This window comes from Marmota flaviventris, chromosome 2, assembly GCF_047511675.1.
Source record: "Marmota flaviventris isolate mMarFla1 chromosome 2, mMarFla1.hap1, whole genome shotgun sequence".
Taxonomy (NCBI): domain Eukaryota; kingdom Metazoa; phylum Chordata; class Mammalia; order Rodentia; family Sciuridae; genus Marmota; species Marmota flaviventris.
The window spans coordinates 102403190-102430228 of record NC_092499.1 but is presented as its reverse complement, the minus strand read 5'-3'; the positions used below and the strand labels follow the sequence as shown (position 1 = coordinate 102430228).

General features: G+C 36.2%; 1 protein-coding gene and 1 non-coding gene across 4 annotated transcripts in view; both read left to right on the top strand.

Moving 5' to 3' along the window:
* Positions 1-27039, top strand: part of Rab27a (RAB27A, member RAS oncogene family) — a 76296-nt gene that overhangs the window by 26163 nt on the left and 23094 nt on the right. For 2 of the 3 annotated variants that reach the window (XM_027925834.2, XM_027925832.2), the window contains exons 2-3: positions 18161-18335; positions 26629-26714. In XM_027925834.2, coding sequence (XP_027781635.1) covers positions 18183-18335; positions 26629-26714 — 239 coding nt within the window. In that variant the 5' untranslated portion in view covers positions 18161-18182. Of the gene's footprint in view, positions 1-13381; positions 13454-18160; positions 18336-26628; positions 26715-27039 lie in introns of those variants that run through there. The other variant, XM_027925835.2, reaches the window with a different exon arrangement.
* Positions 9528-9633, top strand: LOC114085125 (U6 spliceosomal RNA). The gene has a single exon (XR_003581413.1). It is a non-coding gene; the product is annotated as a U6 spliceosomal RNA (small nuclear RNA).

Genomic DNA, 27039 nt, shown 5'->3' with positions numbered 1-27039 from the left:
CAGTGAGGCACTTTGTTGTATTATTTTTATTTTATTTATTTTATTTTTTTGTGATACTGGTATTGAACCTGCAGGTATTCTACCACTGAGCTACACTCCCAGCCCTTTTAATTTATTTTGAGACAGGGTCTCTCTAAGTTACCAAGGATGGCATTGAACTTGTAATCTTCCTCCCTCAGCCTCCCACAGCACTGGGATTATAGGCATGTACCTGGAATTTTCTATTATTTTAAAATCAATGTCTCTTGGATCTTTTCCTTCCCATTCCCATAGTACTGCCCTCATCTAAATGCTAATTTCATTTAAATTCTCATGGATAAAATCTGAACTTTGAACCTAGAATCATAGAGCACAGCGTTGGTGTTGGGAAGCGTTTCTTGGGTTTAAACTTTATTTCATCTTTGAACAAACAAGGTCCAGAGAGTACTGGTGAATGTGGATCATTCACAGATGGTGGTGGAGGAGTTAGAAGCCCACACACCAATGGTGAGTTATCCAGCTCTCTTTAACAGGCTGTATCACCTCATAAACATTATTTTGAGCTTACAGTTAGTTTTATATTTATTAGTGTATTTGTCTGGTCTCTATATGCCTATAAGTTTTAAGGGAAAAGGTTATACGTTTTTCACTTTCATATCCTTTGAGTGATTAGCAGGACTCCTCAATGCTTGTTAAATTAAAGTGAAGACATGCCTTCAGCTGGGGATGTAGCTTAGAAGTAGAGCACTTCCCTAGCATGTATGAGGCCCTGAGTTTCATCCCTACCACTGCAAACAAGACAAACAATAAAAAAAATGCCTTGGTACCAAACATATTTTCTTTCTTATTCCTTACCGTCTAGCTGTATGCCTGACTTTGAAGTTGTTCTCCTCAGGTCCTGGTTCTACTTGAAGCCATAGTCAGATTGCTTCCCCCATCTAGCTTCCTGAGGTCCACTTGCCTTGTCAAACGACCGTCTTACAGATATCCAGTAGTTTACAGTTCACAAATGTGTTCATATAACGTATCCTTTAATCCTTCCAAAAATTTGCTAGATAAATATTCCCATTTTGAGGAAACAGATGAGGAGAGGATACCCAACTAACCAGAGGTCTCACAGCTAGTAAGTAAATAACAGAGTTCAGGTCTACTGACTTCGAGTCCATTTCACTTTTGATATCCCGTGCTGGTAGTCCACATGGTGTAACAGGTGTTTTGCTCCCTGATAACAGTGTCTTGTTTGTTCTTTGTTGCACATGAGTTTATCTTGCTTCCTTACCCAGATTATTAACTTCGTATAGCGGGGTGGTGCTAGATCACAGGTTTTTATCATGCCACCCATAGTTAGGAACATAATACTGGAGACATAGTAGTTGTGTATTAAATCCTGTTAAGTTGCATACAAATATAATTTATTCGTGTGTATGTGTGTTGCTGGGGATTGAACTCAGGGTCTTGAACTCAGGGTCTTGTGCATGCCAGGCAAATGCTGTGCCACTGAGCTACACCTCCAGGCCCTACAAATATAGTTTAAATTAACAGAAAAGCACAGCTATCAGTAGAGCCCTAAAACACTTTTTGGTTATTCCTGAATGAAATCAGCAGGGAACAGAGGGAAACAGAGGAAGGAAGAGGCTGTTAGAGAAAGCCAGATGGTAGACACAGTTAGCCTTTGAGCAACTTATCAGTCTAGTGGTAAGGGGTTGTGGAGAGGCAACACATAAGAAAGCAGTTTTCAGGAAATATGCAATTTTACTGGAGAATTGAGACATGTTCATGAGATGGGAATAGAGTATTTTAGAAGTGGCATACAACTGTACAAGTTAACCAACAAGGTATAGCATTCATACATATGGAGAAAATACTGGTTGAAGGAATACCTGGAGGAGGATGTGGTTTGAGAGACAGGTTTTCAAGGTGAGAGTGGAGTGGGTAGAGATGCATTTGACTCAGGTCATGATCATCCTACTAATTATTTGGGCCATGAATAAAGGAACATAAGTAGGTAGGATGTTTCCTTTGAAATAACCTCCCTTTCCATTTTTCCACTATGGGAAGCCAATAGGACTTTATCTCTGAGTCCTGGTGTTCAGAAGTGAAGAGAACACAAATAATTTCATATGTCATCTGTTCATGGAGGTGTGTTATGCTGACCAGTTCTTCTGGTGCTACCTAATTTCATATATTCTCGTGCATTTCTCAGATAAATCAGAGAGATACTTTAGCAATTCCAGTACTTTGACAACTAAACTATGTTTAAAACTCTGCATTTTCCCACAAGTAACAAAAATCCACTGACGGATATTTATCCATGTGCATATCTAATAGATATATATTTGTGAGAAAACATATATAGAACACGTACTCTGTAAGATCAAGACCTTTTCGATTAGAAATAATAGAATTTTAATATCTCTTCCTTCCTGTGTCAGAAATTTCCAGTTTATAAGAGCTGAAAACATGGGTATTTCAAATACTTAGAGACAGCAGAAACCATTGGAAATAATTTCAATTTGAACATTATAATTTTTATGCATAATAATTAATTTTCTCTATCACTATATGCAATAAATTTTTAAGTGTAAGAACTATTATTTCTTGGACATTCATATGTAAAATTTTAGGGTGACATATCTAAGAAAATTGAGTAATGTCATCATTGTCTATTATTAGAAGCTTTGATTTATTTTCAGTATTTGATAGCTACACAACAATTTTCTTTTTATATGGTACAAATACATATTGAAAAACCCTTAAAAGGAGTACCATTTATAATGTTTTTTAAAATAGTGGATTATCTCCTGAGATCAAACACTTAACTCATAAACTTTTGCAATCAGATTTCTTGGAATGTGGAGACTAACATTATACTATAAAATGTTACATTTGGCTGATGATAAAGACAAGGTCTGGCCTCGGGAGACCAAGTTCTAACCTGGATGCTTGGCTTTCCATCTGCCCAAGGTAGGAAGAAAAAACAGTGAAGGAACCTGATTGAAATAGTTTGGGAGCCATTGAAATTAGATGGGGTGAGCAGGATCGAGTAAGTTGCTTGACCTAGAAGGCAAGAGCAACAATTACTATGGATCTTTTCTTCTAACTATTGTTACCGCTGGCTCTGATGAGCTGTTTGCTCCAAAGTCTGTCTAGATAGGCATCCTCCTGAATTCTCGGAACACTCTCCCTCCCAAATTCATAAGCCATTTCTCAAGACCCCTTTAAGCCTGTTTTTTAGTTTCTTGGTTTTGACTTTAATATGACTTTGACTACTTTTCTGGGCCTCTCTTGTACTTAATCTGGAGTTCACTGTGTCCTGCTCTCACATGAGCTGAGGTGGGGAATACTAGGCATTTCTCTGCCCCTTCTTCCCCATGCCCTTTTCTCTTTCCCTGGAACTTTCTAATGGTTTTAAGTAATGAAGCTTTCATATAAAACATTCCTTATGACCTAGAAGTTAGCTGGGTCAAAGGGTTCTGTGGATAAAATCCAATACTAGAAATTTCTTCAGAATTCATAGGAAAAAAATCAAGTTAGTGGAGATCATTTTTAAGTTTTACTCTGATAGGAATTTTCATTCTTTTTTGAGAGAGAGAGAGAGAGAGAGAGAGAGAGAGAGAGAAAGATAATTTTTTAATATTTATTTTTTAATTTTCGGTGGACACAACATCTTTAGTTTATCTTTTATGTGGTGCTGAGGATCGAACCCAGTGCCCCGTGCATGCCAGGCGAGCACGCTACCGCTTGAGCCACATCCCCAGCCCAAGGAATTTTTATTCTGATCAGTATTTTTTGTACTTCTTTTTGCTGTTCTGTACTATAGTAAAAAGTGACTTTTGATAAAACATGAACTATTATATTCTCAGTTATTTTAGGTTTGTTTTGTCAACATTTCATTGTCTTCTTTGAAGCATGTGTTGACTTTGGAGAGTTCCACCCAAGAATAGATTCTTGAGCCCACTGACACTTGCATTATTTTCTGATGGGCTCAAATGGTCCATATAGCAGGATAGGATCACCAGTATAGTTGAGGACAAACATCTTCCCTATGGCTCCCTCCACTTTCTGTTTAAAGGACACTGGTGTCCTATTATAGGGTGGGTGGTGCTTCTTGATTATCTTTTGGCTGGTTTGACCTAGGTTTTCTAGGACTACTTAGCTCTAGGTTCAAAGCTCTTCCTTTCCAAGGACTGACCCAACCATAGTGTCCCCAGGACTCTTTCCTAAAGTTTCATCCTTTCTCTCAAATTTTCTGTATCCCGTCTTGGAGTGCTCACCAGGACCCTATTTGAGATTTTCCTTCCAGATGAGAGGAGCCTTAGAGGGGAATCTGAGAGGTTGCATCTTCAGGAGATGCCAACTAAAAAAGCCTGGTTGGCTTTACAAATGAGCTGCCAATTTCAGGCACAGAGGTAGTATTTCATACAAAGCCAAAGTCCGGGAGGATGATTTAGAGCTGGGATGGAGGTGGCACTTTCAGCATTGGCTTTCTGGATGGGTGCAGTGGAGTCCTTGTTAGGTACCTCATGGGTCCACACGCCTTGGAGTTGGAATATTATCCTTCGTTCCTTTCATTAGAATGGTTCTACTTTCATTGGTCTTATTTGATGAGGTGCTATGTAAGGTTTCCTTTGAAGAAACAGTTTTATTGCTAAAGAAAATTTGCAATCGGCTGGACTAGAGCAGCTCTCTGAGGCAATGAGAGGTTAGCTGCAATGACATTATGCAGATTTCCTCAGAGCTTACGCAGGAATATCGAGCTGGCCACAAAGACGTTTATCTGCTGTAGACAAGAAGTAGCCTGAACTTAGAATAGTTCTATTATATGTATAGAAGTCAGATAAGAAGGCTTCCAAACATAAAGCCACCTCCGAAGTACTCTACAGTAAAATGTTCTGATGAAATGTCTAATGTTTATTCCTTATTGCTCAACTGACTGTCATAACAGGATGAATGCAAAGACATGCTGAACACATGTTCCCAAGTCTTCTCTGTCATTTATCTAGTGTGGCTCACACGTGCTTTTTAAAATAATTTCATGAGTGGAAACGTGAATCTATTCCCCAGCCTTCTCCCCATTCCAAAACAAAACAAAATTTAAAAAAAGCTAGTATAAATTATAGCCTTCTAAGTTAATTAACATATCAATGTATACACTAAAAGCAGAAATAATAGCAAAGTAGTGTAAGTAAACAAGTTAAGTCTCTTAAACTCATTTGATTGTATACTTTTCTTTTCCAGTTAAAAAATGATAATGGGGAGAAAAAGTAAAATTGAGTAAAAGTTTTTAGAACTCTTAAAGTAGCCCCATGAATTCCAGATTTCCTCAGAACAAAATTGAAGCCGACAGATTTAATGCCACTTAATTATTATTTATATATAGCCTTGTTATTTAATGGTGCTTTATAGTTTTTTTTTTTTTTTTGTACTGGTGATTGAACCCAGGGGCGCTTAACCACTGAGCCACATCTCCAGCCCCTACCCCACCTTTTAAAATTTATTTCGAGACAGAGTCCTTTTTAGTTGCTTAGGGTCTCATTAAGTTCCTGAGGCTGGCTTTGAACTAGTGATCAACCTCCCGAGCCATGCACCATAGAGCCTGGCTATATTCATCCTCTTTAATATGTTACCTTGGGTTTATTTTCTGAAAATAAGTATGATCCAGGTTTTAAACATACCTTTCTTAGAAACTTGCAGAAGAGGTAGCAAAGATATAAAGATATAACAAATTAAAGCCAGCTGCGGTGGTGCATACCTGTAATCTCAGTGGCTTGGAAGGCTGAGCAGGCAGATTATGAGTTCAAAGCCAGCCTCAGCAAGGGCGAGGCACAAGCAGCTCAGTGAGACCCTGTCTCTAAATAAAATACAAAAAAGGGCTGGGGATGTGACTCAGTGGTCGAGTGTCCTTGAGTTCGATCCTTGGCATCCCCCTCCCCCCCAAAAGATATAACAAATTAGAAATCACAACTAAGTAGCTTGAATACGCACACAAATACACACACACACACAATGTTATATATATTGCATCTAACACATAGGGCACACAAATTACTTTCATGCAACCACTGAAAACATTTATAAAATAACTCATTTTAAAGTCCCCCAATTTGATATTATGCAGACCATATTTACTAATTATAATGTAATAATTAGAAATCAACAACAACAATAATAATTTAAAAAAGCCAACTGTGATCTGCCGGGTTGGTTTGAAAATTGGATGGCTTCAGGTCCATTGTTGTTCCTCAGTGCCCTTGCATAACTCAAGGCACACCTCATTCTATACACAGCTGTGACAGAAATGCAAACAGTCAATTCTAAGACCCTGCGTATGGAATAGGTGGAGCAAAGAAAGACTTCTTGAGAAGCAATAAGAAGTATATCTCATTAGACCTTATCCTTAGGTAAATTTTTGCCCTTTCATTTTGATTCATCTATTAAGGAATATAATATCTGGGAGCAGTTAAACACATATTTTAAATGTATCAGTGGAGAGAGGCCCACAAAAGCATCTAGCTGGCTGTCTACAGCTTATTGATAGCTAATGGCAGAGGCTAAGAATCCTAGCATCTTTATTTCAGTTGTTTTAAAACATCAGGAAATGGCTTAATTTAAAAAGAAAAACTGAGTTAGTGTATAGTGAAAATATTCACAGGTAGTAATGTCTTAAACTCATGATAAATTTATATCAGTATGCTGCTCTTCCATTTACATTATGGTGAAACGAAACTGGAAGAGGTTTGAAAAGCACTTGGGTTTCTGAAATGGCACCATTCCCACATGTGACTGGGGAGAACTCTTTTTCTTTTTGGAAAAGTAGAATTTCCAGAAGACACAGTAGCATAAGAGTTTACTGAGGAGGGCTGAACATCTCGAGGTTAGCACAGCAGCTCACTGTGTTACAAGGAAAGCGTGTATGTATTCACCGACTGGCATTGTTAAAACAAGGTCAGTTTTTGCACACTCAAACTGGAGATTGAGAAAAGCAGCTGGTGATGAGGGACAAGAGAGCTGGAGAAGGAAAAAGGGAATAGATGGAGCTGTGGCATGGGAGTAAATGTTGGGAGTAGGGCTTTAGAATGCAGCATGAGGGTGTGGTAGGGCAGATGTTTGTCTGTAGGAATAAAAACCATCTGAAAGAGATGTAAGTCCTGTGTGCTTCAGTAAGCCACCATGTACTGAGGACAGAGAATAGACCTGCTCTGATGTGGTTGGTGAGGGTGTGGGGTAGGCAAGGGAGGTGTGAAGCAATACTTGGTGAATTTTGGATCCTTTGTAAGTATCTCTGTGTCAAACCAATGTATCAACTTAATATTTGGAGTAGGGTATGTGGGACAGGAGCCCTTAGCATTTATGGTCCTATCCATGAGCTTATAGCACATCTCATCACCGAAAAGTAAAGAATGGTTTGTTCCTTTTGTTTGATGATCATAGCCCACTGTAGAGATCATTCTTATAAGACAACAGTGAAGACATCACCCTGGTGTGTCAATGGTTGGGTCTGGAAAGGCAGGGTAGTATATATTCTAGACACAATTTCTGGATGGGGTGAATAAATATAGAACACTCATTCTCATTTTTTTAAAAAAAATCAATAATAAATGAGCCTCCCTCCAGTTACTGCTAACTCAGGCGTATTTGACTAATTATTTTATTGTTTGGGTAATCATCCCAGCAGCTCTTGCATCTTCTAATTCAAAGGTTTTTCTTGGAATGAATGAAAGAAGTGTCATTGCTTCTTCACAAAATGAAGGGCTGCTTCTTGAGTTGGTATTTTTCCCTAACAGATCAAGGTCTGTCCTGTGTTGTGGCATATGAAAAACCTGAGGCAGGTGGGTTGCAAGAGGAGAGCCAGGTGGGTGTGTACAAGGCCTTCATAGCACATTTCCTGTTGTCAGAGGATTAGTCTTGTTGGAAGCCCCAACTGCATTTTTTAGGTCAAAAATAGAAAGGTGTTGTGTGTTTTAGAATCTTGGAAATCCTCTTTCCGACTTTAAGTCCTTTGAGTGTTTCCTGGGTAGAAAGCCTCTCTGACCTGGCCACAGTGGCAGTGCTGCCATTTCTGATCCTTCTGCCTTTGAGTTGGGCCCAGAGATTTGCTGGCACCGCAACTTAATGGGCACACATTGTACCTCTTCAGAGCCTGTTAATAGCAGAATTCCCTCTATTAACTTGAAGATATTCCACCTTCTGGGTAGTTTGAGTTACTCCTCCTTTTCCATTTTTTTTTTTTTTAGAAAATATTTTTTCTCCTTTCTTTGAGAGCTTTATAATATTTCAATGTCATTCTTAAGGTATAGCAGGAAAAATATCAGGCTTAGGGCCTGAACACTGATCTTCCAGCCTTATCTATTATACTCATATGAATAGCCATGATTTATTCATCCCCAACCTGGCATTTTGCTGCTCCATTTATACCATTAGTTAGTGGGGTCCTGCTTTTTGAATTTAGAAAACACTGACTCTAAAGTCTACGTTTCACTGTCCTCTGAGTGCCCACAAAAAGCAACCACTGAATGGGAGAGCTCCTTACACCTTTTGTATTTTTTAATCAAATTCTTGGAGACCACCCAGCTTCATGGTGTCCTTCAAGGTACACTGTGGGTTGCTCATTCCATTGCAGTGGTGTATGTTTGTGTCCATGATGGAGTTGCTTTCACATTATTTGAGATATTACTCAGCAAATCAAATAACCCCTCCCATTCCCACTGTATTGTCTATATTTTTAAATGACACATTGAGAGCTTTTTTCCTGTTTCTCTATAAAGCAAGAGGTACTTGTCACAAGTTAAAGTGCTACAGTACCCAGTGTTTTGGTAAATTTACTTTTCCTAAATCCCCATAAGCATTCATCTTCTGATCCTAAAAGAAGCTTGGGCCACAAGTTATGATTTCTCAGTAAATGAGTCAATGGTTTCCATAAATTAAAAGGAAAGCTATTATCTTCCTGGAGCCATTGGCAATGGTCTTCCAGAACATCTCCGACTTTCAGGAATTGTTCTGGTGTCCTGTCCTGACATAGTGCAGCTCATATTACTTTCTTACTGGGTTTCATTGGTCACCCACTGAAGGGAGGGACATTTTAGAAATAGTAGGCTGACTCCTAGATTGGGACTGCTTGTTTTTTCTTCATCTTGGTCTTTCTCTTTAATACTTGTACAGAATTTATGAATGCCTGGAGGAAACTTTTACAAATGAGGATATGTTTGAAGGTCCTCACAGCATGTGGAAATTTCTATTTCATTCACTACTGTTTGCAGAGTATTTTTTCTCTGAAAAGAATTGTGATGTTGGAATATCAACATCTGCCAAATTTAGTCTTTTTACCTCATTTACATGGAGAAAACTGAGTATTTTTATGGAGCAGGTACCTTGATTTAATAAATATTTAATCAAGTGAATTTAGATCCTGTCCGTTTTCAGCCATGAATAGCTCTTTTCAATGTCAAAGATGGATCTCTGATATTACTATAAAATACTGCATTTATGAGAATATGTTTATAAATCACAAGTTATAGGTGAATACATAATGCAGTTAAAATCTAGTTGCAGTGCCTGCTTTGCAGCACATATACTAAAGATGGAACAATACAGAGAGTATTAGCATGGCCCCTGCGCAAGGATGACACTCAAATTCATGAAGTGTTCTATATTTTTGAGTAACATTCTGGAAACTATCAGGACACTATTTTCAATATGGGCCTGAATTATTTTGAATTTGTATTTCAGATGCTTCCTTGGCATGATTGAATAAAATGGTTCACATGAAAAAAAAATCTAGTTGTATTCTCATATTATCAATTTGGATAAGATCAAACTCATCTTTCAATCAGGAGACCAGAAAGAGCCAGATTCCAATTTCTTTCTAATTTTCAAAGCTGTTGTATTTCCACTTACTTCTCTCTGCCTGAGATTTTTGCACCAACAGGATGTCAATCTTTGTCTGTCTTCTCTCATGTTTTATTCTGGACCTATCCAGGAGGTTAGAAGCATATCTACTCATATCTAGAACCGAATTGTGCACAGAGGATACAGCTGTCTCCTCTTGTGGAAGTGGGGGGTCTCTGCTGTAGGGTAGTGTGTGTATTGCTTTTGTAGTGAAAGTAGCTCTGTTTCACCTCAGGGTGTAGGATTTGTGTGGTCTTAAGAGAGTTGTAGACAGGGCTCATTTGGTAAACAAGTTGTCCCAGCTCATCTCTTCATACATTATAAAATGATTCTTATCCTGCCTTACTCCATGTGACTTTTCTTGCCTTGTCTGCTGTGTTTATTTTATGTATCCCCTCAGAACACCAAGATGGGTCAATAGTGACATCATAAAATAAACAAAAAAGAAAAGTCAATGCTTTTTTAACATTAAACATAAAAACACTGATAAAACTTATATTCCTATGACAGTCATTGGTAGGTGAACATTTTTTTCCCTAAATGAATCCCTAGATAAGGAACATTAATTGTATAAAAGAACATGTGGCAATATAGTTCTCAAACATGCTAATGTTTTGTTACCTGAGTAATACTTATATTTACACATTCCTATATCTTCATAAAAATCATTTTGGGGCTGGTCACAGTGGCACATGAGTTAGTGACACATGCCTGCAATCCCAGTGACTCTGGAAGCTGAGGCAGGAGGAATACAGACAAGTTCGAGGCCAGTCTCAGCAACTTAGCAAGGCCCTAAAGTGCAAAAGGAAAAAAAAAAAAGAAAAGAAAAGAAAAAAAAAATAGGACTAAGGACTAGCTCAGTGGTAAAGTGCCCTTAATTTCAATATCCTCAGTCAAAAAAACAAAAACAAAAACAAACAGACAATTAAAAAAAAAAAAGCATTTTGGGATTTTGGGCTGGGGAAAGTGAAGTCCCTAAATTACAGAGGAACACTGTGGTATTTGATTAACCATCTTAAAATATTCAAAACATTTCAGGTACCAAAATTCTTTACAATATACCCCATGTTTCTTTTTCTCTCCCTCCCTCTTCACCCCCACTCTGTGGTACTGAGTTATATCCCCAGCACTTGTTATTTTTTGAGACTCCCTAAATTGCTAAGGGATTCACAATTCCGCTGTCTCAGCCTTTCAAGTTGCTGGGATTAGGTGTGCACCACTTCGCCTGGCTTTGTGCTTCTCTTTCTAAAAACTTCTTTTTGTTCTCTGTTGAGCTTTGTGTATTTATTCCTTTCATATCTTCACATTTGTGCCAGACATGTGATGTGTGCATGTGTCTGCAGGGAAAAAGCCATGTGGGGGTATGAACATGGCTGTTGTGTTGCACTGTTTGTGAGAGAAGTTCAACACATTCATAAGGATTGGCTTCTTTGAAAACTGAAAGGCAGGTATAGTCACTGAGAGAATTAAAATTGGGATGCTGCTAAAGTGAAAGGTCTGAGGTGGAAAAGATGCTTTTTCATGTTGAGGGTAACTGCCTTGACTCCCCACTGTACCCTGGCACCAAGTGCATAATAGATATTCAATAAATATTTGTTGAATGAACACTTGAGTGAGAGGACCAGAGGATATATCTTTATAGAGAAGTTGAGGCAGTACCAGGGAAAATAATCTTGCTTTAAGAGGAGAATGCTAAAGGGCTGAGCAAATCTACATGGAAGTGAAAGCTTTTATGATTTTTCTGCTTTCTTTTCATTTTGGAACCATAGGAAAGAATGCACAAACAAGGACTTATGGAAAATTGTGCTCTATATGTGTAATATGAATTGTAATGCATTCTGCTGTCATATATAACAAATTAGAATAAAAAATAAAGAAAGAATTAGGAGACTTGATTTCTTAATAAAATCTTTTGAAGATATAATGAAAAACTAAAAAAAAAAGATTATGGGAGATGATTCTGAAGAGTCACTTTAAAAAATATTGCTATTTTTTTTAAAAATAGCAAGTCTCCTATTTATAATTTTTCTCTTTGGGGGAACCTGGCAGAAGGAGGGCATTTTGATAGAAGGCCTACAAGAGCGGATGTGCAGATCCCTCATGCCAACATCTCTGAGTCCAAACTTCAGTCATAAAGCTGTTTGTCATTATAGCTGCTGGCACTCCTGATAGCTTTTTTAAAAAAATTATTTTATTTTATTATTTCTTACATAGATCACAATAGAGGAATACATTACATTCATACTGATAGCTTTTAATTCCTGATTCAAAACAACTAAAACGAAGTTTTCTAGCCCTGAAGGAAAGAATACAGACAAAACAAAATATATTAGAAAATGATTGGACACTTTAAAAAAAATAAGGATTGGGAATTTTTGGAGACTTGGAACCTAGCCCAGCACCTTTGCTAACTTAGCTGGTTTGTTTCAGACCATTCATTTTCCTTCTCTGGGCCTGTTTCCTCCTCTGTGAGGACATAGAGCATTCAACTGGAGAAAATGCCCAGCTCTTGGGTTCAGTCCTCAGCACCACATAAAAATAAATAAATAAAATAAAGGTTAAACAACCACCACCACAACAAAAAACTCAGATATTAGAATACCAAAGTAACTTTTTTGATGGATAGAGACCCCAAAAGTGATGGCACCTAAATTTAATTTCTTTCTATGATTTTTTCTGAAGTTATTAACAGTTAGCTAATACTAAGTTTCAATGACTGAAAGCACAGGGTAAACAACGTGCTTAAATTTTTTTGGTGGATTATCTCACTTAGTCTTTAAAACAATCTAGCAAGGTTATTAATGTTGTCAATTCCATTTTACAGCTGAAAGAATGGAGCTTAATTTAAAGAACTTGGACCAGATTATACAGAATAGAGGAGTTAGAATTTGAACCCAAACCTACATGTCATCACACTGAGAACACATCGTCATTAGGTGGTGTAAATCTTGTACAAACATTAAATTATCTTTAAGGATGATGATCAGATAAAATAAAATTCTGTATGTCTAGAGTACTATTTGTCTAGAGTATCATTTATGACAAATGGTAGCGTTTCAGTTAATATTATCTCTCCCCCTTCTTTTATTCTCTCTACTAACATAGGCAAGTGAGGGAAAATTTATCTTTCAAAAAGTAGCTGGTCTACCTAGAGTAGTTTAGAATGATTCTGCCTAATGATAGGAGAACTTAAGGTTGGATTCTGTGATTGACTTTAACATGAAGCCTCATGGAGAATTTGAGTGTGTGTGTGTGTGTGTGTGTGTGTGAGAGAGAGAGAGAGAGAAGATATTTCTCCTTTCCTCTTAATTGAAGTCATTTTCTTCTTATTCCCTGAAAAACTATTAAGATGTATTTTATTTTTTAAATAAGGAAGAAGATCCCTGACTTTCTCTCACCAGGCAACTATCACCACACAGAACATGTTGAGGAAGTGGGTGTTCCTTGCTTTCTATTGTTAGTTTGATGAGAATGAGGGTGGAGAGCACTTTGGAAAAATATTTGTGTAAGGAGGAGAGACAGAAGTGAGCTGAAGGAGAAAGTCTTTCGTGTGTCCCAAACTGGGGTCCCTCGAAGAAATTTCCTTAAGGTATTTAGACATTATTTCCTCAAGGTAACCAATGTGTTACCTCAGGTTCAAATGCTTTTAACAGGTCATTATTTTCTATTTTTTCACTTTTTAGTTTAGGAACTCAGTGTACTTTCTTATGGTTCTAGGAAAGGAAGGAATATTGCCTGCATGTTGACCCATGGAAGCTAGAGTGCTAGATGCTGCTGTTGATAGAGCTAATATTTACACAGACTCACTGTGTGCCAGGCACTGTTCTAAACCTTAATGCTAGCCCAATCCTTACAATAGTTCTCTGAGATAGCTTAACTATTGTGCTTCATCAAAATGTGTTGGTGGAACTTTCTTGATCTTGCTAGAAGATGCTAATGGAAGGTTTTCCACATAACTGTATTTCCAGGGACACCTGATTTAAAAGAGCAGTTGCAAACTGTCTTGCATTGTTAGACTGTGAAGTATAAAATGCACCCCAGTTTTAAAGATGTTAAAATAAGAATCCATATGTATGTTCGAATTAAGAGAATAAAGAAAATGTGGCATATACCTACAATGGATTACTATTCAGCCATAAAAAAAAGAGTGAAATCCTGTCATTTGTAACAACATGGATGGAACTGGAGGAGTTATGTTAAGCCAGGCACCTGATGACAAGTACCAATGATCTTACTCATGTGGAATGTAAGGTGGTCGGTCTCCTACAAGCTGGGAGCAGAATGGCAGTTACCAAAGGCTGGGGAGAGGTTGATCAATGAGTATCAAGTTGCAGTTAGATAGGAATAGGAAGTTCTGGTGAGCTATTGCATAGTAGAGTGAACATAGATAACAACAATGTGCTATATATTTCAAAAAGCCAGATGAGAGGATTTTTAAAAATGTTTTCACTAGAAAGAAATGATAAATATTTGAGGAGATAGATATATTTACCTTGGTTTAAACATTATGCAGTGTATATACATGTATCAAAACAACACAGGTTACCCCATAAATTTGTGTACTTTTATGTAAAAAATGAATTTAATAAGGAATAATTAGTAAATAGGATATCACTCCCATTTGCAGATGAGAAACCTGAGGCAAAAGAGGTTAAATAAGTTTTCCAAAGTTATACGATGGCATTTGAACCTAGGGAGTTTGGTCCTAGAATCCTTGCTTTTAGCTATAAGTATTTCCCCTCTCTGCTGTGCCTTGGCTTTGAGCCCGTGCCAAGACGTGCACAGGCAAACTAAGAATTGTGCCAAATTGCAAGGCACAGTGGCCTACACCTGTAATTCCAGTGACCTTGGAAGCTGAAGCAGGAGGATCTAAGTTCAAACCCAGCCTCAGCAACTTGGCAAGACACTAAGCAACTTAGCAAAACCCTGTCTCAAAATAAAAAGGGTATGGATGTAGTTTAGTGGTTAAGTACACCTGGGTTCAATCCCTGGTACCTCCTGCTCCTCCCCACCAAAAGTTTTTAGAACTACTTTAATTTGGTCCTTTAAATTAATCTAAATTAATATAAACCCATCAAATTCTTTTGAACAAATATAAGCTTACTAAAATGGTTGAGAGTATTTTATATGAATTTGAATTTGTTTTTAAGTTGATCAAACTCTTCTGAAATAGAGGTATCTATTTAAAATAAATTGTAAATGGTTATCAGCAGCCACAAAAAGATCAGAATTCATTTGAAAATGATCCTTGTTGGCTCAGCAAACTACCCTGAACAAATCAACTAATCTTTTGTGCTAGAAAAGTATGTTTTTAGGTGACCAGATACAATTTTAGAAATTGTTCTGGGTCTTCAGAGCCAGTCTGATGTCCAGAATAGGAAGGGAGTGAGCCAACACTTACTGAGAACTAGTATATACTAAGTGTTGTTCTGAGCATACCACAAACAGTATCTTCTTCAGCCTTCAGGTAGTCAGTGTTAGCTTCCTTTTTGTAGAATGGAAACCTAGATATCTACGGTTCAGAGACATCCAAGTAGTTGGTAGATGGAAGGTTTGGGATTCAGACTCAGTTTTGCTTGACTCCATGTGTTTCTTACTTATAAGATATCATACCACTGCCCACTTTTAAGCCCAGTATGCCTTAAGAAGAAAAGAGCAACCGACATGAAGCTTTGGGTAGGATAGACATTGCACTGTCAATCAGAAGAGCAAAGTTCTAGGCTGTGCACACCAGTCAACCTTTCTGGGTTCTGTGTTATCTTTAGAGAACCAAACTCAGATCACATTATTTTGGTTTTCTTTTTCCTGCATTCTTCCTTGGCCCTGGTCTTTACATACTCATCAAACACCTATTTTCTTTCTTTAGGATTAGAAAGCCAAACCCAGAGAGTCAAAGGTCTGAGTATTTATTTTCAAATTGAAAAAAACAGGCATTTGCAGTCTGAAAAGTGCAAACTATGATTAATGTTGATGGTATCTAAATCTTTGATTTGTGGAACTTTGTTAGTTTTTCCTGAATGATGCCTTGGTTAGTATTTTATCATGAGTAGAAAACAAAACTCAAAGATCATTAGCAGACTTACCTATATGATTTTTCACCTATGGAAACTAAACACATTTAATTATTGGTAGAGCAGAAATAGTTTCATCCAAGTCTTTAAATTCCACTCAAATGGGTTTAGAAAGTTCTAGAGTATTGATTCTATTGGTAGCAACCTTTTCTCCCGTCTTAATTGATATAAAAACATAGAAATGACCAATTTTTCCAAGTTAAAAGAGGAAATAAGGTAGCCACAGTGTGTCTTCTTTTACATTCTTATTGTAAGATTGGAGCTGCTTTCTGCTTCAATTTGAGGGGAACTCCAACTTTGCCCCTGTTCTCAAATGCCCAAGTGTTATCTGGACCTGCTTTTAATTCTTAGCTCTTATTTCTGAATAACTTGGAACCAAGTGAGGTGCTATGATAGGCCTTGTGGAGATGTTTATACTCAAGTAGTCATCTTTTAGAGAGGACTTCTGTTGCATGTCATTAATACTGGTCACCCACACCTGCATACAGAAGCTATTAACATGGGAAGCTCTCCTTGGTAAAGTGCCACCCTGTATAGTGTGCAAACAGTACTATGAATGTTTGTAGAGGCTCTGCCCTTATCCACTGGTCAGTCATGTCTAAGATGTGAGGTCCCAGATCTGCACTAAGGCTCTCTGAGGAAGTACCTTGCAGTGAATCTTAAGTATCAACATTAGGATTTTTGAGCATAAGGTAAGTTATTAAGTTGAGGATGGGTTGGGGGAGGCAATCTTGAAAATCAGAAAATGTCCTTGCCTGAGATTTTACTAATATTATATATCTATAGAAACAAACCTCTAGAAAGCATTGAGTATTAGAGCAAAGTTTCAGAATATGGGCCTTTGTGGAAAGGACAATGAGAGAAAAATCAGCAGCATCTAATAGAGGGTGTCTGGCATGTGTGTGGATGGGTAAATATGTGCATTTAAATGGGCAGGTAGAGTTGTCAGTGGTAATGGGATAGCTGGTTATTTTTCTGATTTTTCAGGAGAGTTTATTGGCATTAGAAATAGAGGGATAAAAATAAATAGACCTTTCCCAGGGAAACACTTCATTTCTAGTTGGACTAATATTTTGGATTGACATATATTTAGAAGATAAAAAACAAATAATGCAAAACAATGATGGTAAAGGACCCAAAATAACCATGGTTAGGTATTGCTGGTGCAAACAAAATTTTCTTCTTTAAGGTGGACTTTTATTTTAGTCAGTACTGAGAAACTGAATTTTCAGCAGTTTTTGTTAGAATATCAGGTGTAGGTGTAGGTAAATAAGCCCTTAGCTACAGACCTGTGGTATCTGAGTATTAATAGCCACAATATGAAACTCAGTAAGCAGTAATATTCCAAGAATTCTGATTTAGTAAATAGTATATGTTAATAAGGCATAAAGGAGCCACAAGTCAAATTTTACTTATGAATTAGCAATGTCTTTGAAGGAACTTTAATAACATGTAAAAATGAATAGGATAAATGAAATTGCTTAGTTGTCAAAATAAAAAGAAAAGCTAGTGATCTAGCACTAGAAAACTGAAAAAGAGGGAGAATTGAAACCACTTGCACTCTAAGTATTTCTATGATACCTTAAAATATTGTCCTTCCTCCTTTCTCTTATCAGTTTTTGTTATATTTTCTTATTAATGATTATCATTCTCATTGGTAGTATAATATGTATGTTAAATGAAAACTAAACTGTTATTTACTATTTCAGTAGCATCTCATTTAGTGAACTATTAGGTCCTCAGGGAAAGTGAACACTATGTAACCCTCTCTTCACTGAATGACTAGATACATAGGTTTTATATAGAAGCACTTGTTGAACTGAATATTTTTTAAAAAATATTTTTTAGTTGCTAATGGAGTTTTTACTTTATTTTTTTATTTATATGTGGTGCTGAGGATCGAACCCAGGGCCTCACACATGCCAGGCTCACACATGCCAGGCAAGCGCTCTACCACTGAGCCACAACCCCAGTCCCTGTTGAACTGAATATTAAGTGGCCACTTTGTTAATGGATAACTTAATGTTTTCTTTTTCCTTTTTTTATTGGTTGTTTAAAACATTACAAAGCTCTTGACATATCATATTTCATACATTAGATTCAAGTTGGTTATGAACTCCCAATTTTACCCCAAATACAGATTGCAGAATCACATCGGTTACACATCCACAACTTAATGTTTTCTAATAGACTTTAATAAATATTCATTTGTTTATATTTTTCAGGTGAATCACTGAGTGCTTCATTATGTCTGATGGAGATTATGATTACCTCATCAAGTTTTTAGCTTTGGGAGACTCTGGAGTAGGGAAGACCAGTGTACTTTACCAGTACACAGATGGTAAATTTAATTCCAAATTTATCACGACAGTGGGCATCGATTTTAGGGAAAAGAGAGTGGTAAGTCCTATATTCTTCTTTATAAAAATATAATCTCTGAGTAAACATTTGCCTGTTTAGTTTCCTTCATAGGAATTAGGAGGACAAAGGTCAGGATCTAAAATTAAAGGGTGCCTATGAAAGTGTGTTACACTTAATCCAGGCAATAGGATTGAAAAGGCTCTGCTGAAGGATGCATAGAAAACAAGCAAAGTAAAAATGAGCAGTTTTTTTTTTTTTTTCCCCAAATTCTCCCTTGGTTCTCTTTTGGCCTGTACCTTACCTGGAAAACTCCACAAAGTTTTTTGTCTACCTTTGGAAACCCTGCCAACCGCTCTGCCCACATACCCCTGTTTTGTAGGTGTATCTTACACCTTTGGTAACTTATCATTTTAAATGGCATTTATCTTAATTAAAGACTCAGCAATTCCATGTGGCACATTAAGGGGTGGAACACATCTCTGTGACCAGGAGGGTGAGATTAGAGAAGGAGTGGGAAATGCTAGTGGTGAACAGGATGTTCTGCCCAATGATGAGGGGAGAGGTTTAATATATACAAACACATATATACATTTGTGTATACATATGCACATATGCATATATGTATATAATAAGCAAAATTCATATATGTATGTGTGTGTGTATATATATATATACACATATGTATGTGTGTATATATATATATACACATATGTATGTGTGTGTGTGTATATATATATATATATATATATATATATATATATATAGGATCATAGGACTGAAAGTTATTTTAAGGGTGGAAGGGAAAGTAGTAGGTCACTGTGTCATAGTTGCAGAATAGGGAAGATGGCCATGGACTACATTTCTTACTGAAAAAAATCCAGTTTCCATGAATCAGATCAAGTTGTCAGGAGATTAATGACAAGAGCCCTTCCATGGAACATGTTCTGTCCGAGGAGCTACAGGGTCCCTGGCTTCCAGGACAGAAGCATTCATTTCCTTTTACCCACTGTAGGTCGTTTTCTTTATAACCAGAAAGACTTAAAGAACCACTGGGTAAGAATAGGATCCTAATTTGATTTTTAGTGTTGACGTATAATTAATTTCATAGTTACAGGTTCTGCATCTGCAGATTCAGCCAAGCCCAGCTTGGTACTGTGTAGTTCAGCCTGCAGTGATCATGTCTCTGCTACACATGAACAGAGTTTTTTCTTGTCATTATTGTCTCAATAATACAGTATAGCAATTGTATTTCATAGCATTAATGTTGTATTGGGCATTATAAATAATGTAGAGATGATTTATGTATTTGGGACAATATGTGTGGGTTCTGTGTAGATACTATACCATTTTATATGATAGACTGAGCATTTGTGGCTTTTGGTATTTTTGAGGGTCCTGGAAACCAATGCCTGCAGATACCGAGGCACGACTGTATATGTATGTGAAAAGTTTTGGTAATTAATTATCATAACTTTGTTTAAAAAACAGATTTGTTGATATGTAAAGCATAGTAAGCAAAATTCATGAATTTGAAGTGTAGATGACAATATTTTTAAGCATATTCAGAGTTGTATAACCATCATAACTATTTAAATTTAGAAATCCCATACCTGTGAGTACTCTTTCCGCATTCCTTCTGCCTACTGGCCACTATGTATCTCTTTGGATTTGCATATTCTGGATGTATTAAATAACAGAGTCATGTAATATGTGGGCCTTTATATCTGGATTTCTACACTTAGCACAATGTTTTCAAGGTTTGTTTTTGTGTGTGTCAGGACCTCATTCCATTTTATGTCTTCATAGTATTCCATTGACCTATTGATGGACATTTTAGTTGTATCTCTTTAGCTGTTATGTATAATGCTTCTATTAACATTAATATTCAATGTTTTTCAGGTGGGTATATGTTTTAAATTCTCTTGGAAATATGCCTACAAGTAGAATTTTTGGCGATATGATAACTCTGTGTTTAATATTTATTTTTTAGTTTTCGGCAGACACAACATCTTTGTTTGTATGTGGTGCTGAGGATCGAACCCGGGCCACACACATGCCAGGCGAGCGCACTACTGCTTGAGCCACATCCCCAGCCCCCCATTTTGTATTCTTAACAGCCAATATATGAGGGTTCCAGTTCCACCACATTCTCACCAACACTGGTTATATTTCTATTTGGTTCTAACCATTCTTATCTGCATTATACGAATACATAACATATATGATTATTTCTATGTTGTGCATTATAAATATGTTTATAAATATCAATTATAAGTAGAAAAAGAATAAAAGCTAAAACATTTCTAAGGAGGAAATTTATAGCTTAAAATACATATATTGATAAAAAAAATCTCATCAGTAATTTAACCTTCTACCTTAAGAAACCAGAGACAAAGGAGTAAGCTAAGCCAAAAGCAAGCAGGGTGGAATAAATAATAAAGATTAGCGTGGAGCTGGATGAAGCAATGGAGCAGTCCTATAATCACAGCAACTAGGGAGGCTGAGTCAGGAGGGTCACTGGATCAAAGCTGACCTCAGCAACTTAGTGAGGCCCTAGGTAACTTTGTGAGATCTGTCTCAAAATAAAAAGGGCTGGGGATGTGGCTCTGTGGTTAAGCAGTTAAGCACCCATGGGTTCAGTCCCTGGTACCGAAAAAGAAACAAAAGAAAAAGATTACAGTGGAAATAAATAAATGATCTTTTTCTTGAAAAGATCAGCTAAATTCCTAAAATAAGAAATGAAAGGACAACTCTACCAATCTTATATAAATAAAAAGTTTGTGAAGAAATATTATAAACAACAGTATGCCAACAAATTAGATAATATAGAAGAAATGGAGAAATTTCTACACACAAATAACTGAAACCAACTTAAGTATCTTAAGTAGACTTGTAACCAATAATGTGATTGAATCACAGTTTTCCACAAAGAAATTGTCCAGGCTCAAACATGTTCACTGATGAATTTTATCAAATGCTGAAAGAGGAACCAGTCCTTCCCAAACTCTTCTAAAATATAAAAAAGGTGGAAACCTTCCCAACTCATTTCATGTGGCCAATATTGCCCTGATTCCAAAATCAAAAAGACATTCTGAGGGAGGGGAAAAAACTACAGAATGAAGTCCCTTCTGAATATACACAGCAAAATACTAGCAAACACAGTCCAGCAACATTTAAAAAGGATTAAATATCATGGCTAAGTGGAATTTATCACAAGAACGGTAAGGTTGGTTTGCCACATAAAAATCAATTAATGTAATACACTATATTAAGAGAATAAATACATAAAACCACATGGTCATTTCAGCAGACATAGGATAAATATACAATACCATTTCATGATAAAAGTATGCATCAAATTAGGAATTAAAGGAAATGTTTTCAACCTGATAAAGGCCTCCCATGGCTTTTAGTATATACTTGGTGAATATCTGAATGCAAGGATGTCCTTTCTCATCACTTCTATTCAACATTTATTGGAGGTTCTTGCTCAGGCAGTTAGTCAAGAAAAAGAAAACATATCCAATTGGAAAGGAAGAAATAAAATAGCAAATAACACGATATTGTATATAGAAATCCTGAGGAACACATATATACAAACACACACAAAAAGACTATCAGAACTACTAAACAAGTTCTCATGCAGTATTAAAGATTAGTTGACATAAATTATATTTCTATGTATTTCACATGAACAATTTGAAAATGAAATTTAAAAAACAATTTACAATAACATCTAAAAATTCAAATATTTAAGAATAAATTTAAAATGAAAGTGCAAAATGAATACTATAAAAGCTTTAAAATATTGTTGAAAGACATTTTAAAAGATCAAAATGAATGGGAAAAAATTCCATGTTCATGGATCAGAAGACTTTATATTGTGCAGATGGCAATATTCTTCAAACTGATCCATAAATTTAGTTCAATCCCTATCAGAATCCCAGCTGGCTTCTTTATAGAAATTGCAAAGCTAATTCTAAAATTTGAATGGAATTGCCAGATATCCAAAACAATCTTGAAAAAGAATTGAATTGAAGGACTCATCCTCCCCAATTTCAAGACTTCCTATAGAGCTACAGTAATTAAAATAGTATGGTATTAGCAGCAGGTTAGAGATATAGATGAACACAGAAGAATTAAGAGTATAGAAATAAACTTTTATATTTACAACCAATTAGTTTTTACCTAGGCTATCAAGACCATTCAAGTGGGAAGAGAATAATCTTTTAAACAAATGATGTTGCTATAACTGACTAGTCACATGCAAAAGAGTGACTGTGAACCCTTGCTTTCACCATATACACAGTTAACTCAGAGTGGATTAGGGATCTAAATGTAAGAGCTAAATCCATTTTACTTATAAATTTGTTATAACACACACACACACACACACACACACACACACACACAGCGTTAAGCCCCAGTCGACTCCTTCACTGACCTTTATTTTTTATTCAATAAGTTTTTGATGCTGTGTTTTTATTTTCATTCATCTCAAAGTATTTTATAACATCTGTCATAGTTCTTCTTTGATTCCTTGGTTATTTAAGAGAGGGCAGTTTAATTTCTACATATTTGCAAAATTTGCTATATTATTGATATCTAATTCTATTCCATTGTGGTTGGAGAACATACTTGGTATAATTTCAGTCGTTTTGAGTTTATTGAGACTTGTTTTATGGCCTAACATATGGTCCGTCTGTCCTTGAGAATGTTCCATGTGTATCTGAAAAGAAAGTTTATTTTTCTGTTGTTGGGTGGGTCAAATGGTTTATAGCTGTCTGTTATATCTAGTTGATTTACAGTGTTATTCAAGTATTCTATTTCCTCATTGACTTTCCTAATTATTCTAGAATTAAAAATGCAGTACTGAAGTATTTAAGTATTATTGTTCAGTTGCCTGTTTTTCTCATTCCTTTATCTTCTTGATGGGTTAAGCCTTATATCATTATTAAATATCCTCTGTATCTCTAATAACAATTTTGGTTCTAACATCTCTTCTGTCTGAAATTATTATTGTCACTCCAGCTCTCTTTTGCTTACTGTTTGCATGCCATATTTTTTACCCAGCCTTTTACTTATAACCACGTTGTGTTATGGAATGCAAAGTGTGTTTCTTGTAGTAATATATAACTGGATATTTTTAAAATCTGTTCTGTCAATCTCTGCCACTTATTTTGAGCTTTTAATCCATTTGCACTGAATGTAATTACTGATAAAATAGAATTTATGTTTGCCATTTTGCTGCTTGTTTTCTATGTTTTAAGTCTTCTTTTTTTTTTTAAAGAGAGAGAGAGAAGAGATTTTTTTTTTTTCAGTTTTTGGTGGACACAACATCTTTATTTTATTTTTATGTGGTGCTGAGGATCGAACCCAGCGCCCCACACATGCCAGGCGAGCAGCTTACCACTTGAGCCACATCCCCAGCCCAAGTCTTCTTTTTGCCTCTCTATTTCTCTATGACTCCTTATTTTGTGTTCAGTAGATATTGACTAGTGTACCATTTTAATTTCCTTTTCATATTTTTACTCTATATTGTTATTTTCTCTTTAATTCCTCTGGGTATTAGAGTTGCCATTATAATTTTTAAAGATTTCGTTTTTATGACTATTAAGGTATCTTCAATACTATACAGATCTTTGATCTTATTTAGTTTCACTTTCTCTCCTGCTTTCTGCTGTTGTCATGCAAATTACCTTTATACACTGCATGCCCATCAACACAGATTCAGAATTAATGTCAAATACAGTTGTATTTTAATCAGATGGAAGAAAAGAGTTACAAACAAAAATGTATTTGCAGTTTCTTTCATATTAACTTATGTAATTACCTTTACTGGTATTCTTTATTTCTTTTTATGGATTTGAATTATTATCTACTGTCTTCCTAGTTCAGTCTCAAGAACTGTCTTTAGTATTTTTCTTGTAGGGCATTTTCTATTTTGTTTGAAAAGTCTTAATTTCTCCTTTAGTTTTAGAGGATTAGCTGTGCAAGATATAGAATTCTTGGTTGGATAGGGTTTTTTTTTTGCACTTTAAAAGCCACAGTTTTCTGAGATGCTTTTTATTTTTCTTCATTCTGTTTTTCTGTTCTTAGACTGGATAATCTTAATCGACTTATATTTATATTTATTGATTATTTTTTTGTTAGTTCACATCTGCTGTTGAGCCCTTCTCATGAACTTCCTTCCTTCCTTCATTCTCCCTCCCTCTCTTTCTGTTTCTTCCCATTCATCTTTCCTTCCTCCTTCCTCGTTTTTTCCTCTTTGTTTCTTTCTCCCCTACCTCTTTTTTCAGTGCTAGGGAACAAACCTAGGGCGTTGTGCATGCTAGGCAGGTGCACTACCAATGAGCTACATCCCAGCCCCCGTAATTACATTTTCAACTCCAGAATTTCTATTTACTTCTGTTTTTATATCTTTCTCTTTATTGCTATTTTCTTAAAAGTCATTGTTCTAATACTCTTTTTTTTTTTTCATTCTTTAGGCATGGTTTCCTTTAGTTCTTTGAACTTATTTCAAATGGCTGATTTAAAGTCTTTGTCTTTGACAACTGAGCTTCCTGAGGAACAGTTTTGACTGGCTATTTTTCCCCTGTGTATGAGTTATACTTTCCTGTTTCTGTGTTTGTCTTATAATTTTGTCAAAAACTGGACATTTAAAATTGTATGATGTGGCAATTCTAGAAATCAGCCTCCCAGTCCCTCTTGGATTTCTTGTTTTTTCTGTTCATGTATTCTCTGACTTATGCTTTACTTCTTCCTTGAGAAGAACCTCAAGGTCAGTCAGAGGTGAGAGATTAGGACCTTTTTAGGTCTTTCCTGGGCATCTGTTCAGTCTTGCACACAATTGGCCTTGCAAGTTCCAAGCAATATTTGGGAGATTTAAAAAAAAAATCTCCCTGTGGAAATCTCTTTTTCTTTTCTAAAAATTTTTTCTTTTTATTTTTTTTTAGTTTTTGGCAGACACAACATCTTTGTTTGTATGTGGTGCTGAGGATCGAACCCGGGCCGCACACATGCCTTGAGCCACATCTCCAGCCCTCTTTTTTCTTTTTAACATGTTTTTGATTAGACTTTTGTTTGCCTCAACTGATAATGCTACCCCTGGTAGCTGTGTGTTATAATTACTGCCGATTATTTTTAAGAACGACTATAGAGATATACCTGTAATTATTGAGTAATTTTCTGAGTGTGGTCTGATGGAGACAAGACTTAGGGATGGAGCTTTTTGGGAAGCTTCCAGAAGATTATCTGAAGATGGGGCTTGTAGGGAGCTCCAAACCTGTTCCACCTCCTTTATCTATGGGCTCACTGTTGGGCTAAGGGTTTCCACAGCTACTGTAATTGTGCCTTTGTTGGTGTTTTTTTTTTTTTTTTTAATTTTTTTCTTTTTTTTAAGTTGTAGATGGACACAATACCTTTATTTATCTTTATGTGGTGCTGAGGATCGAACCCAGGGCCTCACACGTGCAAGACGAGCACTCTACCATTAAGCCACAACCCTAGCCTGCATTTGTTGGTTTTTAATGCAACTACAGAACTCAGATGAGTGGGATAGGAATAGGGCAAGTTAGAGCTCACTGTTTTTAACCCACATTTGGCTATTTTTCATGAATAAAGGATTCTCCTAATGTTGCAAGCTATTGTTACTTTCCAGATTTTGTAGAAGTTGATTTTGACAATTTTTACCACTTTTATGGTGGAGCTTTGTGGAGGTCCTTTCCTTGATGTTCCAAAATGCTTCCTATAAAATTGTTTTAAGAACATTTTTAAAAGATGGGACAGTGGGGGTCGGGGGGCTGGGGTGGTAGCTCACAGGTAGAACGCTTGCTTAGCATGTGTGAGGCACTGGGTTCAATTCTCAGTACCCCATATAAATAAATAAAATAAAGGTCCATTGACAACTAAAAAAAAAAAAAAAAAAAAAAAATATATAAACCTGGGACAGAGAAAAGCCATAGAAAGGCAATATTTCTTGAAACTAGTGATCTGAAGGAAATTTGGGGAAAGGTAAGTTGATTATTGCTTTATATAAATTTTTATATTATTTGCACATTTTATAACATATACATGTATTTTTTAATCTGGTAATTGGAGCTCTTTCTATTTGTATAATATACTTCTAAAGTTTGTAATGCATATATTTTAATATAAATTATTGTGTTATCCAAATGCAATTATTTGATATAAAATGCCATCATGCTTATATTCTAGATGGGATTCTCTTGAGAAGTTTAGATGCTTTGGGGATTTGTACTGAATAGAAAGGCAAGACAAGAAGAGTTCACTTATCTCAGAAGTTCTTTTCTCTTTTACTTTGCTGTTTTAGGTGTACAGAGCCAATGGGCCAGATGGAGCCATTGGCAGAGGCCAGAGAATTCACCTGCAGTTATGGGACACAGCTGGGCAGGAGAGGTATGCAGTCTTCAGTTATGTGCTCCTGACTGGAAGGAGACAGCTACACTCTTGACACAGTGACCTGAGCAGGGAAAGCTAGCCAATTAGCTGATTTGCACCTGGATAAGATATGCTACCAAATTAGCTGTAAATTTATTAGTCTGAGATGATAATGGTGGCATTATTTTATACAAGTACAAAGGAAAAATGAATCCTTTTCAAATTGGACCTTCTTACTTGAGGACTTTTTCTTTCTTTTTTTTTTTTTTAGACTTGTACACTTTTCTTCATGTACTGTTGCTGTTACTCAACTATAAGAAAGTTACAGAGTTACATGCATTAT